Here is a 17,063-nt window from a genome sequence, read left to right on the forward strand (position 1 = left end):
GAGGCTTGATGCCAACCCGCAAAATAACATATGTATGTCTGCTGCATATGGGTTCAACGGTTATGTGGATTGAAGGTGGGCGGCCAGCGTGAGGGAGGATGCTGGCCGGAGACATGTGGTGTGACAAGACAAGGCACAGGAAGACTATTCAATGGAGACACACTAGATTCATTTAAAAAATCAAAACAACCATTGTTAAAATATATGTTGGGTTTTATTTTAGATCTTAATTTCAATTGAACATAAATAATAAACATTACACATTGTAAAGTTGCGGTTGCAGCACATCCCGGGAAAAGCCGCGGTATTGTCCACTGTCGCTGGGGAAATGTTGTCTAATGGCAAGTACCGCACAGGCAGGTATTACTCTCCGAACGCGGTGTCCGAGCCTCCCGTGAAGCCACCAAGTGAAGCAACGATAGGCCACCAGCCTGTACCACCTGTGAAAATGAAAGATGCAAACTGTATTAAAATGACAACTTTCTTATCACTGTCGATTCAGGTACAAAAATGTCATTCTGCTTTGAAAAAAATTCTATCTAGAAAATGCACAACATGGAACCAATTTACATGCATTCGAATGATATGTAGATGTAGTTTTATATGTGGGAGACGACCATGAAATAGTAGTGGCATCACTGACATCACAACCAGAGTATACTTACTCGTTACTCGGATTACGCGGACGAACAGTGCCGCAAAGTTCGTGCATAAGCACCATCATCATCCTCAACACTGTCCGTGAGAGGCAGGCTTCCCTGAACTCTGGCAGCTCGGTGATGCATTGCGGACTTGGCTCGCCTTCCGAAATGTAGGCCAAGCACCCGGAATTTTCACGGCAGCAGCAGTTCTCCTCCTCAGTTGGCATTAGCTCGCACCGATTGCACGTGCACCAGGTGGAGACGCCGTCCATGCGACATGGTCCAGGCTCTTCATCCGTTGACTGGTCCTCCCAACTGCCGTCCGAATCCCCATCGTTTTCGCGTGCTTGCCTTTCCAGTAGTTCTTCCTCGGTGTACTCGGGCTCGTACATATACGGCATTATTGTAGCCATTGTGTGGTAAAGAAAGTAAAATAATTTATAGCGGTGGTACTGGTATCTGTTCACACGGGCTACAATCAACGAAGGTAGCTGACCAGAGCACAGAAACGAGTCACAGAATACTCAAAGTAACACAGCGAGAGTAATGGAATCGAAAATCTGCTGCTGTGTGTTGTGAAACGGTGTGTTTATACTTATTGAGGAAAGAGGCGTCCTGCCGTTTCCATGGCGACACTTCATTAGCTGAGGCGCAGCGATTGTTGACACGAAACGTGCTTTGGCGTTGGGAAATGGGCGGTACGCGTCTGCTGATGTCAGGCTCAGGGGCGGGGGATTTGATTTAGTGCCGCAAAAGCAGGTGAGCCAGGGCGATGCGGCAAGTGATAGGATTATCATAAAATGGCGGCTGATTTCGAGTGCGTTAATGGACGAAAAGTCGGGTAAGGTCCATAGGAAAGTTTTCTACGATCTACCGAGTTATGCTTAAAAACACATGGCCGAACCGTAGGGACAATAAAAAAAAAGTCCCGGAACTCTCCTTTAAAAACCTGGCTATTTGCGTAAACTGAAACCCTGACTCTAAACGCACTTGTGTACCTTATCCCACATGTAACATGTATTGTAACAGCGTCTTGATGCCCCCTGGGTTTAGTGCACTTTATCAAGGAAAAAATAAAATTGGGGACGGAAAATGTGTTTGTTCGTCCCACAATAGTCCTGAACATCATGAAAAGTTAGAGACCCAGCAGGACATTGCAAGAATCCTACAACTTTGAAGACATTGCGTAATGCTGCAAACAGTGCATGACATAATACACCATGGCAGATCAGAAGATTGCATATGGGATGACCGAGTGTAAAAGCGAAGGTCCATTTGGATATGTTCTCCCTCCCGCAGGATAAGACTGGTGATTGGAAGGTGGGTGCCTGAGAATAGGTGGATCAACGTGATGGTAGCGACCTGTTTGCATCGCTCAATGGCTTTGGATTGTCTAAATCCAAAAATTAACCCTCAGCCTCGAGTCATAACCTTGAAACAATGCACACCCAACAACCTTGACTACTACCTGAAAACACATGCGATGGATACATGAATCCAGCTGGGTCAGAACACAGTCGCACTACAGACCAAACACATCCACTCTGAGCAATGCCGAGGCAGGGTCTCAGCGCATTGTTTCTACAAAAAATACCAAGAAGCTTACCTCTTACACAGGGCCTGGATTCTTCAAATCTGTATGCATCAACGCTGCAGCTACAGCTAACGTGCTTTCCTCATCCCATTTCTTAAAGGTACCTAAGCTCCACCAGGCCATAGCTGTAGCAGTGGTAGAAGGCATACTCTGAGATGCAGTAACCTAATATTCTCCTAAGTGCTGTGCTCAGTTCTTGGAAGCATCAATGCGTAGATTGAGAAAGGGATCTGAGAAATTTGAAAACCTAAGACCCCATTTTTCCTTTCTTAGTGTGCAGTGGGCAGCAAAGGGCAGTTAAATGCCCCATAACCTTATGGGGAAAGAGGCTATTTTTAGTAGCTATTCATGCATGCCTCGCACCACCTTGCACAAATGCTAGACCCGCTGTGGCTTCCAAGCACTTTTCCATAATCCATAATATCTCTCATTTTAGATCTAGATGACTCTTATGCCACATAGAGCATCTTGTCATCTGGGTCTGCACTAGTTGAGATAGATGTGGGGAATGCATTGAATTAAGAAGGTTGAGTCAGTATTTAATTGTATACATTATATATCCATTTCAAAATGTAAAGATATGCAAGTGACCTAATTGTCTCGTAAAGTGCAGCATGTTTCAGTGTAATACCTTTATCAAGTACTGTAATAAAGCAAACAAAACATGCCTGTGATCCTATCTGATAGATTATTAAAAATAGCATAGCATGTCATGAATGAAAAATCTATATTGTAAAAAAACACAAGTAATCACACCAGAAATCACCAAAATGAAAGCATCAGTCTCAATAGGAGAGGTCCGAGCAGCGATACTAGACGCCATAGCAATGTGTACTCGAGCATTGCCATTCCAAAAGTACATGAACATCAAAGACCTACTTTTCTGATGCTACTCTGCATGCTTAGCCAAACTCCAAGAGCCACCCGGAGTTTGATAAGCCTGACTAGTTTGTCAGTTATTAGCAAAGGGCACAGAGCGTCACTAAAAATGGGCAATGCTAATTTTCAATATTCCCTGTACACCAAAACGTGCCAAGCTTCGAAACCCGAACAAGAGACCTAAAAATTTACTGTGGATAAAGTTTACCAAGACCCTTTTTAACCTGCATAGATTTCCCTTTGGTTTTTGACTCTAATTGCTCACTTGCTTCTTTTTTGCATTATCTTATGTGTTGATTAGGTGCATTGACTGCAACCCATGGGCAACATTTCCCAATGTCGCTCCTGAGTCCCCACTTTATTTCCCAACTCTCAAATCTGAGTTGCTTACTTTTTATTTAATATGGTTAATAACCTGAACCTTTTTACAGCTATCCCTCCTCCTAGAAATGGTGGATGGCGTTATCGCACGTCTCCAGCTGAAGAACCTTTTTCTTTCACACGCAGGCCGGTGTGGTCTCTGTTTCAATATCCGAATAGCCAGACAAGTCTGCACCTGCTTCTCACTGTGCTGTGTAAAAAGGAAACTATGCAGGCTTTTCTCTTGTTGTAAACACCTTCCTGGTTTGGGGTGGTGTCCCTCTCTGCAAGTATTTCTGAACACTATCTTCCAAGCTGTGCTCCACCTGTTCTCCCCATGCTTCATTTTGCTCTCATCTATTACCTGTATGTCCCTGTGATAGTCGCATGTTCTTGTGCCTGACCTTTTGCATGTGAAAACACTGGCCTTGCGTGCATGTGAGTGCCAGGGGCTCTGTACATCTCTACTTTCCTAGAAGTCTCCCAGAAGAGCGTTTCTCCTATGCTAAAGTATCCAAGAGAGTGTGTAGCCACAGGTGACCTGTTTCTGGCCTTGTTTTCAGCGGATCCTTTTGAAATGATGCTGAAATCCTTGCTGGGCTACCAGTCTGGAGCCATTGGAGATGCCGGCGAGAGCCACATGAGGAAGAAGTTGTATGAAAGTGGCGTGAGCAGAGCCCTGCAGAGCAACTTTGGTGTTATTCTAAAGGTAAGGCAGAGGTGGAGCAAATGTACCTCTCTTAACCCCCTCTGATCCTGATCAGCGGGACATTGGTACAGAGAGGAATGTCAACAGTCATGAAATGTTCATGCATGAGCAGCTTTTGAGGCATAAAATACATAATAATTATCGTCTTATGACATGTTAGGTCAGCTTAGGTTCATGAAGGGAATTCTAGTGACCAGAGGTAGGTTTTATTTGAGTTTTAGGTGTCAGAGTGGAGAGCACAATCTGGCCAGTAAAGACTAATGAGATTGGAAATACAGTGAGGTGGGACAAGAGAATTAAGGGTTTTAAACAATGAAAGGCCATTCAAACAAAAAATCACAGGGAACAGGAACAATGTTTAGACATGCCGGAAATCCTGTGAATTGTGTAGTGTGAGCAATCCGGAATGAGACACAGACGCAGAAGACTTGTGGTTGTTGGCGTACATTTTTATTATCAAAAACGAAGGTCCTGTCCTGTATCAAGATGTTAAAAGTAAAATGCCATATGTCCGAAATCCTATCGTAGCCCCAAGTAACTCTAAGGTTAGAAGGGTAGTGTCTTTGACTTGAAAAGTGCTCAAATATTCAAGTTCAACAAAAAGTGTATAATCCAACAAAAGTTCCAAATGGATAATGTTCAAATTTTTAGGGAAGTACGCCCTTCCCCAGGTTTCACTTTACCAAAACAAAAAAGTTTAAAAGTATAACTACTTTGTAGCCCAAGAGGATAACCCACTTCTCTTGGTGTTGCAATTCACTCTTGAGGAAATTACTCCCTTCCTGAGGTCTTTTCCACTTACAAATTTGGCTTTTGGTAGGGCTGGTCTGTTTGGCGGCACTTATCCACTTCCACTTTGATTGAGTCCTTCCGCTTGGGGTGGTTTATCTAAATGAGTTTATAGTTTCTTACTTTTTTTGTTGCGTCAGCTGGACTAACCGACGTGAGGGATTGCATTGCACAGGAATGTCGTCTAACCCATTCATACAAATATCTGTGAAGAGTTCAAACAAGACACGATAAGATAAGAGACAAAAACAAACAGTGAATGAGCCCTGATTTGAAAAAGGCAGCCAGAGCCGAAACACGTGTCATCATAAAGGGCAAACAAAACATTTGCTTTTCTTTAAATTAAATACACATGTGAAAAGATAACTGGTGCAGTCATATGTGAGAGTGCGTTGATTGTTTTCCCCATACAATGCAGTTCAAAATCCCAAGGGCATGAATCTTCCTTTGGATTCTTCTGACTCATAAAAAACCTGGTATATTCTCCTGCCAGGTTCTGTCACATAGTTTCTTGATACAGTGTGGCTGCAAGTCCAAGACTCGCATAACACCTGGTATACTCTCCTGCCAGGTTCTTCAATGTCTATTTCACTCTCTCATACATTCTGGTATAGTCTTCTACCTGGACTGTATCTCTAAGGATATGATTCTTCCTTGAGATAGGGTATGATTCTTCCTTGAGGTAGTATACTTCAACAACTACACTTATGGTTGTGGTCCTAGACTTGCACAACGGCTGGTATACTCTCCTGACAGAACTTAATGACACTGTTCACTCTCGCTGTCATCCTGGTGTACTCTCCTGCCAGGACAACCTCTCAAAGGGTATGAGTCTTTCTTGAGAATTCTTTTCACCATATCTGATTATGAGTGTGGGTTCCAGAATCGCACACTTGGTTTTCCCAAATTCACTTTTGTCCTCATGGTGGTATTCACAATATCCCAGCTCTGATGTTCACTGCTTTAGAATGGAGCCCTCCCTTCTGGGTTTCTCTGTGGTCCACGCATTGGTTGTGCTTCAGTAAGCGTTGGCATCTCCAACACTCGCCGGTCCTCTCCCCACTCCGGCATATGCGGTGGAGGTTCCCCTGCTCCGTGTCTCGCATTAGAGGGCTGCTGCTGCTTGGTCTCGTGTCCCTTCTTCGCTCGCATGCCCACTTGACAGCTCTGGTCTCTCGGCAATCACCAGCCGGTGACATCTCTTGGCAATCACCAGCCAGTCAGGTCTCCTGGCAATCGCCAACCGGTCCAGTCTCCTGGCAATCACCAGCCGGTCGGTCTCCCGGCAGTTCTGCGCAACTTCATGTTTGAACACCCGCTGTAGTGAATGGAGATGTTTGGAGCCAATTGGATTCCTCCAACAGCTAGACCGATCACGGTCTAGCCGAGTAATCTTAATTCTAGTGGCTCTCTTTCTCGTGTCAGTCTTTGTTACTGATAACACTGCAGAGTATTTGTGAGTTCTAAGTGTTTGGGAACATTAGGATTACTGCTACATTATGTCATGAGGGCTTGAGGTACTGAAGGGTTTCCCTAATAGGGAATGGGGGGGTAGCATGTCCCACCCAATCATGTCACTTCACCCCCCCCCCCCCCCGAGGGTTGCCTATTCAGCCTCCCCCACACTCCACCAATCCCTCCGTGTCCCTCCCTCAAATAGCCGCACCCAGGTTCAGGATCAGGTAGTGGCAGCTGTCCCCATGCTACATGAGAAGAGGCTACTTCTGGGTAAAGGAGTGATGACATCGTTGGGTTCATCACAGCAGAATGAGATAAACCAGATAGGTTTCAAACAGAGTATTGAATCAACTGTATATGTGGGATGCTGTTAGGAATAGACTCCTCACACTTTAAACAGGAGTCAACATAAAGGTGGTCCAGACCACCAATCGGGATCAAACCTCTCCAGAACCATGAGGCATGGCACCTACGATGGGCCAGAACTTCCGACAGGAATGTCCCATGAACTAGAAGTGAGGCGAATAACAATTGGTTGGAGGACCCAGTTTGAATGGAGGAAGAACCGCTGGTTGGTAGATCCATATGGATTTGGAACATATTCAGTTTTTTAGTGTGGCTGTGAAAACGGGGCAGACCATTAAAAACGTATGTATGTGATGGACTAAACCCTCCTTCGTTCCCATGACCTGGGGAGCCCTTAATCGCCTGATCCTACTAGGGAGGGTGGTTCTGGCAAAAGGGACGCCTCACAAGCTGGAGAGTAAAGCAAGCTTCTAGGCTGACCGGTTATTCGAGTCTTGAAAGAATATTTGATTGCATTGGCAGACCATGGGGAAGTAGTGAAGAGAAGGGGCCTGCCTTGGATTAGGAGAAGTAGGACCACATAGAGAAGATTATAGCAGACCTAAGTGGTATCTGTGAGATTGGCATCATGGAAGGAGACACAGACAACAGATTCAATATAACAAAAAGCTTTTATTAATAACATTGTCAGGATGTGGAGTAAAGCCTAACTAGCCATATACTAAGGTGAGATTCACTACCTAACAAGACCAAGGAAAGTCTGTGTCAATATGTCCAACTGAAAAGTCTGTGTCCAAAAGCTATACTTGCACTCACAACAAAAACGGAACAATGTGTTGGGATGTCAACCATAAACTAAATAGTGTTTCAAAAGTAAAGTTCTGAGCTTTTTCCAGCTATGGTGTACGCTTCAGCTTCTCTTCTCCCCAATGTCATTAAGTTCTTTACAATATTTAATGTATCTTCTCTTGGACTTGCAGCAATAAGGTTCCACACTTCTGTAAAGGTCAGGGTGTCCTTCCCCAAGTTCAATAAAGTTCTGGGAAAATAGGTCCCAGGGCTTCCCTCTCAGTAAAAAGGCAACACAAAAAGAAATAGCTTGTAGCTTTGCTTTTCAATTGGGTTTTCCACAAATCTATATAATTGGGGTTCCCTTCCCAAAGTCTGATATTCACCTCTCTTTTCTCTTTCTTTGACCACAGTAAACTTCCTTGTTAGGTGATAGGGGTTCTCACGTCTTGCACAGTTTTAAACCACATGCTTCACCCATTATAGGTCAGGCAACTAGGAGCTTCCAGGTTTCTTTGAGTAGTTCAATATTCAGTACAACAAGTATGTTCTCAAATGCAGTTCCTTGACTTTCACATGTCAGTGGTTTCTCAATCTTGACTTTAACTTTGCACCCAAGATCTTTCATTCAACTTAAATTTGCAACGGCTTGCAGTTCATTGTTGTAGTGCAACAAGATTGTTCTTTCCTTTCACTTTAATTCAACAGGCCCATGTTTTGCTTGTTCCATTGAGTTCAATGTTTGCCTTTTGCTTATTTCCTCTTATTCAGTATTCAATAAATGCATCTTTGCTTAGTTCATTTGATTCAGTATTCCAAAAATGCAGCTTTTACTTGTTTCATTTCATTCAGTATTTAATAAACACAACTGTGCTAGTTTCTTTCATTCAGTTCAGTATTTAATGTAAGCAACTTTTCTTCTTTCACTCAGTTCAGTATTCGTTATAAGCAACTGTGTTGGTTTCTTTAATTCTGGGATTCAATAAAGACAACTTTGCTTCATTACGTGGACCGCTACAACATATACAGTCTTTGAGAGCACCCCTGTGTGCTTGGGTGTCTTAGACACTTACCAGGATTTTGTAGCTCCTCATAACGACTTCTCCCCCCTTCGTGGTAAAGCCTGATTGGGGGTTCCAAACAGCCCGCTCTGGCTCTCGTGCGCAGCGTGACCCTCGCTCTTCAGCAGTGCACACTGCACACCTTTCCTTTCGTGAGCTCTCCATCCCGCACCGTTGCTCCAGGGGGACTCCCAGGATCTTGGTCGGCATTCCAGCATCTCGGCCTTCCTCACTCCCACACGGCTGCTTCTGCTGTATCTGTCTCTTTCCGGCTTCCTCTGCTGCGTCTGTCTCTTTGCTGGCTTCCCCTTACTGCAGCAGCGTTCCACCTCTTATACACCTGTGGTCTGGCGATGGGCTGAAGGTGTTCTTCTTTAAAGGCTGCCAGATTCCCATTACAAGAACATGCCTGAGCTCTCATGTTCTTTGGCTCAGTACCAAAGTGGTGACAGTACCTGTTGTCTTTTACTCTCAGTTGCTTCTTCCTCGTCTCAGTACTAGACGGTGGAAAGTACATACTGTTCATAAACCTCAGTTGTTTCTTAATTTTCTCAATACTGTTATTTATCCCACAAGGGGAATGAAGAGGAAATGTCTTATAATTACGCAGAAAGGTCACAGGGCAGGGTGAGGCTAGTTATTATGAGGATAAGGGGGATATTGTACTTTGCCCTAAGATATCTCATCTACAGTCTTTTCTCCCTTTTTTTTAACATGTCTGGGATAAGAATATCTCCTACCATCCTCGGAGACAACGGAACCTGATGCACAAAATCCCATAACTACTTCTGGAATATAGGTTTCCTTCAGCAAGGAGGATGTGGAATACTGTGCCTTACCTAAATCCCAACTCCAATCCACAAGGACCTTCTATCCAGTTGATCTTTCCTTGCTTGACCACCCCCAGGGTCAGCATCCAAAATTGATGGCCTTTCCCTGGCCACCTGCATGGAGGATACAGGGGGAATAGATGTGGGAAAACCCTCAGGTTTCTCACATATCCCTGAGCTATGCACCTAAACACATGCACAAATAGACACTGGTACAGGTACCTGGACTGCAGAGTCTTCATTGCCAGACGTGTACTGGGAGATGGATCAAGTACGGGCTGAGGTAATCTGGAGTGACTACTGTGATGATTTGCAAGGACCTGTCATTAGTCCCCAAGGGCGGGGCTTTTCCATGAGACTATAGTGGTGCGGCCGCTACCCCATAGTCCCCTCTCCTCCTCTCCCCCCCGGGGTAGTTTAATACAGAAGGACCTCAAGGGAGGGACTCCGGCTCTGGGGAAAAGGACGATCATCTAGGATGCATCCCATTGAGCCATATCACTCCCCAACATTCTGTAGCCCCCTCTTCCCTACCGAGCCATTACCTAGAGAGTAAACCATGTATTTTTGTAGCGCATGGGATGTTGCCAGAATAGAGCATACCGAGACAAGCACAACAACCATGAAGAGTAACCAACTATTAATTATACAAGGTGGCTCACCTGGGGTCGTGAAGAATGCTGAAAAGACATTGTATCCAGGTGTTGACGCTGCACCGGGGGCAGAACCCTGAAGATAAAAAGGAAAATGAAGGAGGACTAGAGAGAATCTGATCATGGGGAAAGCCAGTAACCCGCTTGAGCCTGGAGTTTCGAACTCCGAGCGAGGGCTGGAAATACAGCAGCGCAGAGGATGCTGGTGGCAGGCTGCGAGAATTCGTTGTGGGTTTGGCAGAAGTGGACCCAACTGCGAGGCCGAAGGGAAGAAACGGTGGCGTGATTGCAAGAAGGTGGACCATCTGGTCCCAGAGCAAAGCCAAGTCGATGAGGAGCCATGGACCATGAAGGTGCACCGGAACCATCCAGGGAAGAAGCATTGGCATGATTGCAAGAAGGTGGACCTTTCGGGTACCACAGCAAAGTCAAGACCATGAGGAGCAGAGGGCTGCGAATTTGCACCGGGACCCTCCAAGCGGTCAAAAAGAGCAGAGGAAGCCGCCGACAAGGAACTCCGTCCCAGTAATGACTTGTGCTGTGCCGCATCCCACAAGAAGGCAAAATGAGACCCTTTAGGGATACGGGCGAGGTGGAGAGGGACACACCCTACGGTTCTTCACCCCAGTGGCAGCTATAGGGCTATTGGGGAAAGGAAGTGTAAAGAGTACATCCCAGAGGCGCTGCCTTGTCACAGTGGCATCGATGAGCCCACTGACCACCAGAGAAGAGTCTGGGACCCCAACACAGAGGAACTGAGAACCTGAGGAGAACTTCCTTGGCAAAGTGGCCAAGATAAGTCCATTGACCACCAGAGAAGGGTTTGCTACATGCAGCAAGTTGAAAAGGAACTTTTTAAATACCAGGAGACCAGAGTTACTCGCCTGGAGATGGCACCTAAGCCTTTGGGACATAATCAAAAGACGCCAGTGGAAGGGGGGGGGGGTCATTCTCCCTGGCCTTATTGTGAACTAGACAGATCGGTACCAGGAGAAGGGAATCGTTCTCCTCGTCCAGAACGTAAAGTTGTGCAAAGATTGTGTGAGACCTGCAAGCCAGGGGAAGGGATTCATTTCTCCAGGCAAACATTTTGCAAGAGAACATTCTTTTAAATACCATTCGAATACCAGGAAAAGCAAGTCATTTTCCTGGGGGAAGGAACTTTATATTGCTTTACATTAGTCTTTAGTTGTAGTGTAAGGGATACCAATATGTTGTGACACAGGACGGTGAACTTTGTTTCGACAGACATTCTGACGGATCCTTTAGTATTCGTTTGAGGCAGGAAAACCCCTCTTAGATGATAGGGGTAGTGAGGGTCCTTCTTTGATATAATAAAGGTCTATAACCACACCCATGCCACCTTTGTGCCAGCTTCCTTCTTCAACACCCTTACACTGCACACAGGTAAACCAGGCAGAACAGAACGAAGGAAGGGAGGGTGTGAGCTTAGCAGGGATGGCTTATGATGACTGGAGCAGCAGCAGCAGCCAGCAAGAATGGGACCAGTATGGACTGATGGGTGGTCTAAATATGGCAGCTGCATAAGTTGGGTGTGAACACAACCAGCAGTGATAAAAGTGTGGGCGTGGAGGAAAGTAAATAGCAGCCCTGTATGCCCAAAGCGTTGGAGGAAGAGGAATGCGGAGAAGGCAATTTCAGAGATTGAAGTGGTGGCTCGCAGTACCCAGAAGTGGCCGCTGAAGTTGGTGTCAGGTGATGCAAGTAATGAACCTTGGCTCACCTGCTTTTTCTTGGTTGTTTTCTTCTTGGGTGTTGACGTGTTTTTTTTTTTTTTTTCCCCGCCTCTCGTGCAGAAAAGGGCTAGCCTCCCCTGACACCACCCCGCTGGTTCTAATTGACAGATAGGCTAGCGCCTGGGAAACTGCCCAGCAACAGGAAAAACCCTGCAAGAGGAAAAAACCTGGAAGGAGTCCTGATCGATCAGTCTCTGAGGATGAACCAGGACTTGGAAAGTTCAGTCTCGAAGTTGCAAATCCAGGAAGTTGTCTCCGCCATGATGAGACCAGGTAAGGGCACAACAGGACAGAGCAGTTTGTGAGAGGATCCAAGGGCATTATGCTGACAGAGCGGTAAGTAGGAACTTCAGGAACAGGGAAAGGGAGCACGGCCAGGAAGGATCAGACACACAGAAGGCAGCGTGACCAGGAGGGATCAGCACGGCCAGGAAGGAGCGAAGACAAAAACAAGAGTGGAAGCAACTGAACAGGAGGTAGCGCTGAGCATGGTAGAAGCAAGACAACAACTGAGCATTGAGATGCGCGGGCTCACAGTCAGTCAGAACTTAAATCATGACACATCGAAGGCGCCTGAGGGCCTAGACCGATGCAGTAGTACGGGCCATCGGTGGTGGCCATCTTGGATGGAATAATTTCCAAAACGGGCGAAAGGCGTGTGTCATGACAGTTGGGGCAGAAAAGTGGCAACACAAAACACTCGCAGAGGAGACCAGATAGAATACTTGACTCCACAAAGTTCAAGTAGGGTGAGAATAATCCCTCTAAGATTTGCTTTAATTATGAAAAGCGAATGTAAGAACAGATCTATTTTTTATGTAAAGTTGGGAGCTGTAGGCCCGAGCAACAGACAACATTCTTAGGGATCGAGAGAGAGCAATTTAAACAGAATATTTAGATTTGTTTAACTAGCCTGGAGGTAATGTTAACTCAAAGAAAGTGGTATGCAGTATATCCACCGACAGTGTCCCAGGTAGAAAGTATAGGACCATACAAATCTGGATCCCCTCAAGGCTTTTGAACAAATATGACACCAGCAAGATTAGGCAGCAGCATATTAGAGCACGAAGACAAATGACAATAAAGATGTATGCCATGTTGCCAAATTTACTAACCATCAAAGCACTTGTGTTTTATGCAACAACAAAAATGTCAGTATGGTATATAGGAAAATGGAAACAATATGCCACTGAGTTGATTTATTGATACTCGGACAGAATTAATGGGAAGCAGGAGGTAGAAATGGAAATAATAAAATAGAATATTGCATAATCTGCATTAATAAATAGATGCACGAAAATGGGTTCTTAATCGGGTTCATATCATCGGATCATACATTAGACAACGAATCGACGCATCAATGCTGCGAGTTAACAAAAACAAGCTGGACAGATAAACATTTAAAAACTGAGTTAAATTTGTTTCAAAGCAATGTATTCCAGGTAGCGTATGCCTGCCTCATAGAAGGAATGGACAGCTTTTCTTGCATATCTGCAAAAAGGAGGAAACCTTTGAGGAAAGATCCAGGTGCGAACAGCTTGCAGAAGGCATGGTAAGCCTGAATGTTCTCATGGATATTCAAGTTTTGTTCCAGAGACGGATGACTTGACAAAAGGCAGTACCACAAGTCCTTTTCATGTTGTGTTGTAATGTGTCTTTAGCCTTAGACACGTTGAAGTTGTGTAGTGTTGCAGTACTTCTTAAAATTTGATGGAACAACTACTGGACAATGGACACTGCTTCGAATTTGATATATTGACCATAAGGCGGGGGACAAGTTCAAACTGACCATTGTTCGATAAGTAGAAGGGCTTCTGCATTGTGCTTTTGACTGTATTTTAAAATGGAGATTAGGCATGTCAAGTGTGATGGGGCCAGTACCCTGGCCTTGTCAAGATGGGACAGAAACACCTCTCAGCTGGTGGTGGCAAGCCTACCATGGCGAAATCCAGAGCCAGTCCTTCCCTTAAGGTGAACGGTGACAGTTGCGAGGGCCCAAGTTCCTGAGCTATAAGCAGTCTATCTTTATCACATGCAATACTTCCTCAACAAGATGCTTGCCCGTGTTTTGTAGTTTCTCCTAGTCCCAATCTAAAGAGAAACCAGCGAGAAGCATCAAATTGAGAGCAGTGGTCCATCTCTTTATGTCAATTGCCACAAGATTGCGGCCTGACTACCAGTGTCCAGCTCCCCTGTTGTCAGAACTCTAGAGTATTCCTGGTTGGAGCTCTGTTCCGGCAGTTGAACCCTTCGTGTAGTCGACAAGTTCTTTCTGCAAATGTACCTCTCGGGGATGTATAACAATCGCCTGAGGAGTTAATTGACCCAAAAATGGATGGACGCCACAGGATTCCGCTGACCTGCAAAGGAAAGTCAAGGTTAGTACAAAATGTATGCACGTGAACAAATGACAAGGCAAGATCGAGGAATAGTACCTTTGGACTAGCAGATAAGATCCCAGTACTAAGATCAGTAATCCTGATGGTATGTAAACAGGCGTATCCTATGAAGTGAACAACAGTATAATGGAATTGGGTTAGTTAACCAAGAAGAGTAGCCGTAAAGTGAACAGTATAACAAACGAGACCACCCTCTTACCGTATCTCCAAGAGTGGGGTTCTGCAGATTGAAGTATCCGGGAAATGATTAGAGAGGGAATGATGTTGGGAAGACCTACCAGCTGTAACACGGTCCTTGTCCAACTGGGGTGAAGAATTGATCCTTCTAACACCCGCCGGCACAAGGACACCTAATGAAGTTCCTGAAGGCAGTCCGGGTACACGCGAGAGAAAGAGTTTCAAGGTAAGGGAACAAGAACTCCTAGGGTAGTGCGGGGATAGTGTTTGAATGCGTGTGAATGAACACCAAGTTGCGCAAACAGGAAGAATAGTCGAGGGCTCCAGGTCAATATCCGTGCAGACAGAGGAAGTACAAATTCGGCAAGCGTAGCAGGTCAAGAGTTCCAAGGTTCCTAATGTGGCTTTCATGAACGGACAGACGGGGAGCAAGACGAGGAGATTCCGTAGGGCGTAGCCGGGTAGGTAATCAAGAAAGCAAGTTCACTCAAAGTTTCAAAGGCCGTAGAAAACAAATTCAGAAGCAGTGATTCAAAAGACAGGTGGGCATAAATAGGAACCATAGATCACGTGACAGGATGAAACGAGGCTTAACGTGAAAAGATACGTGACTGGGGGAACGCGGAAGCACCTTGTTTCCATGGTAACTTCCAACGCTGTCTAACTGATACACGGCGGATATTCACAGCCTTAGGTTTACGTGGCACAGTTACCTTAGAGTGTGAATGTGAGGGGGAACTAGGGAGTGGAACCCTTGCTCGTATACGAGTTCTGGTTTTCCTGGGCCGACGCAGTTTCCTGACATCTGTTGTATATGATCAGCCGGCAGCAGAGAGAAAACGGTGGAGAGGGCGAGAATCGCTGTGTCGCCAATACAGGGCCCACTGACAGGGAAGCCACTTGGCGCTGCCATCTATTTGTGGCAAACACGCACAACTGCTACCAAAACACCTAGACCACAAGGGGGTAGTATAGTGGATACAACTCCCACTAACCTTGACAATTATCTTTGTGACGCAAGGAGAAAAGCCTTTGAGCACGAAATCGAACACTCGGCCTCCCAGGCCACCATTGTTGTTCCGTGGCAGACCTGCGTGGAAGAAGTGGGCCAGGCTTAGACCCCTATGTGTAATCTTGACTGCCTAATACACATTCTGGGTGGGGAAGATTGGGCCAGATTGGCCAGGGACCAAGAACCAGTCCAAGAAAAGGGATGCAGTAAGTGTTGGATATTCTGGGGTGGTCTGAGGAGGTGGATGACCAAGAGACCAGCAGGAGGGAGGAAGGAGCGGCGGAGTCCAGAGGAGATTTCTGGATTAGATGAAGTATTGGCTAGTGAGTGAAAAATGGTTCACTTCGGTGTGAGTGCGGTAGTCTGGCAAGTGGATTTGGAATAGCTAGTGATTTGTTTCGTGTTGCGGAATGATTTTCCAACTGACTGTGAACTGAATTGCATTAGTTGAAGAATTTAAATGGATTTAGAATAGCTACTGTAAGGCGTGACTGTGAATTGTATGTAACAGAGTGAAAGGAGTGCGTCTGAGTAGTGGATACAAAAGGGAGTAATAGAAGAGCCAGAGATGATGGTTACAGGAACGAATAGTAGGTAGTAACATCTATGGATGAAGGTGAAGACCAGAAGTAGTGAGAGAGGTCTGATGGACAGGTGAGTGGTTGCAGTAGTGGTGGAGGCAGCAGGGAATTGAAGTGGACAGGAGGATCCATCCATAAAACGACCCCACCTTACATTAATTTGAAGACAATGTGTATAATGTGGCACCTTATTTTTCCTTCCAGGTATTTGATCTGGATCAGGCTAAACCCAGAAGGCAGTAGCATGCATCAGAGCTAATCCAACCTACAATTTGAAGTGTGCTTGATTAACTGCCAGTCAGCCGTTCTACATGCTCCCAACATGTGTGATCTAATTTCAGTAGGAAATCTGTTTTACTGGTTTTGATTGTTGTCACTGTGTCAAGTTTCAATCTTGGTGTAACACGTAATATTCTTCTAGCTAATTCTTAGCTCTTATCATGCCCCAGGTTAGGGAGACATACAGGTATAATGTTATTTTACAATTCTCTAAATGAATTTGAAGAATACTCAATTTTTAATGTATTTATTTATTAGTGTTTTACAAGGTGACACATGTTTACAAGATATTCCAGAATGCACACAGAGAAGCACAGATGGGGAGGTTTGTGAGGAGGTTGGGGGGGGGAGAGACTGGGCTAGTGGGAAAGAAGAGACTGGCAGACCTAAGGTGGCAAACACACAGGCTGGTCCATTCAGAGGAAACCTCACGCAAACATTAGCAGAGCTAAATTACTTTAGTCTATTCCCACATGGAATTACTCCAGAATTTAAAAGAAGTCCTCAATAAGTGCAATACTACAGCAGGCAGGAAGCAGGAGTGATCAAGTTGGCAGGGGGAGAAACAGCCGCCGCACTGAAACTACAGACAGCTCGCTCTCACATAAGCAGCAATGGAGGCTCCCAGCCCAAGCTCGGTCACCAACAGAGACCCGCAAAAGCCTGAAGCAGCAATGGGCAGCCTTAAGCCTGTAGGCAACAAAGCCTGACGACACGGTGGCCAGGAGGAAACAGAAGAGAAACATCCTCGATCAGGGCAGCCCGGACAGGCGCAAGTTTTGGGTGAAG

At 45.5% G+C, this 17,063-nt stretch overlaps 1 protein-coding gene across 1 annotated transcript in view; it reads left to right on the forward strand.

The window, feature by feature from the left end:
* The window catches only part of CYP20A1 (cytochrome P450 family 20 subfamily A member 1), a 516,898-nt gene that overhangs the window by 59,594 nt on the left and 440,241 nt on the right, over positions 1-17,063 (forward strand). Inside the window, exon 4 of the mRNA XM_069615523.1 lies at positions 4,038-4,183. Coding sequence (XP_069471624.1) covers positions 4,038-4,183 — 146 coding nt within the window. The remainder of the gene's footprint in view (positions 1-4,037; positions 4,184-17,063) is intronic.

Source organism: Ambystoma mexicanum, chromosome 9 (assembly GCF_040938575.1).
Source record: "Ambystoma mexicanum isolate Mex_15411 chromosome 9, UKY_AmexF1_1, whole genome shotgun sequence".
Lineage (NCBI taxonomy): Eukaryota > Metazoa > Chordata > Amphibia > Caudata > Ambystomatidae > Ambystoma > Ambystoma mexicanum.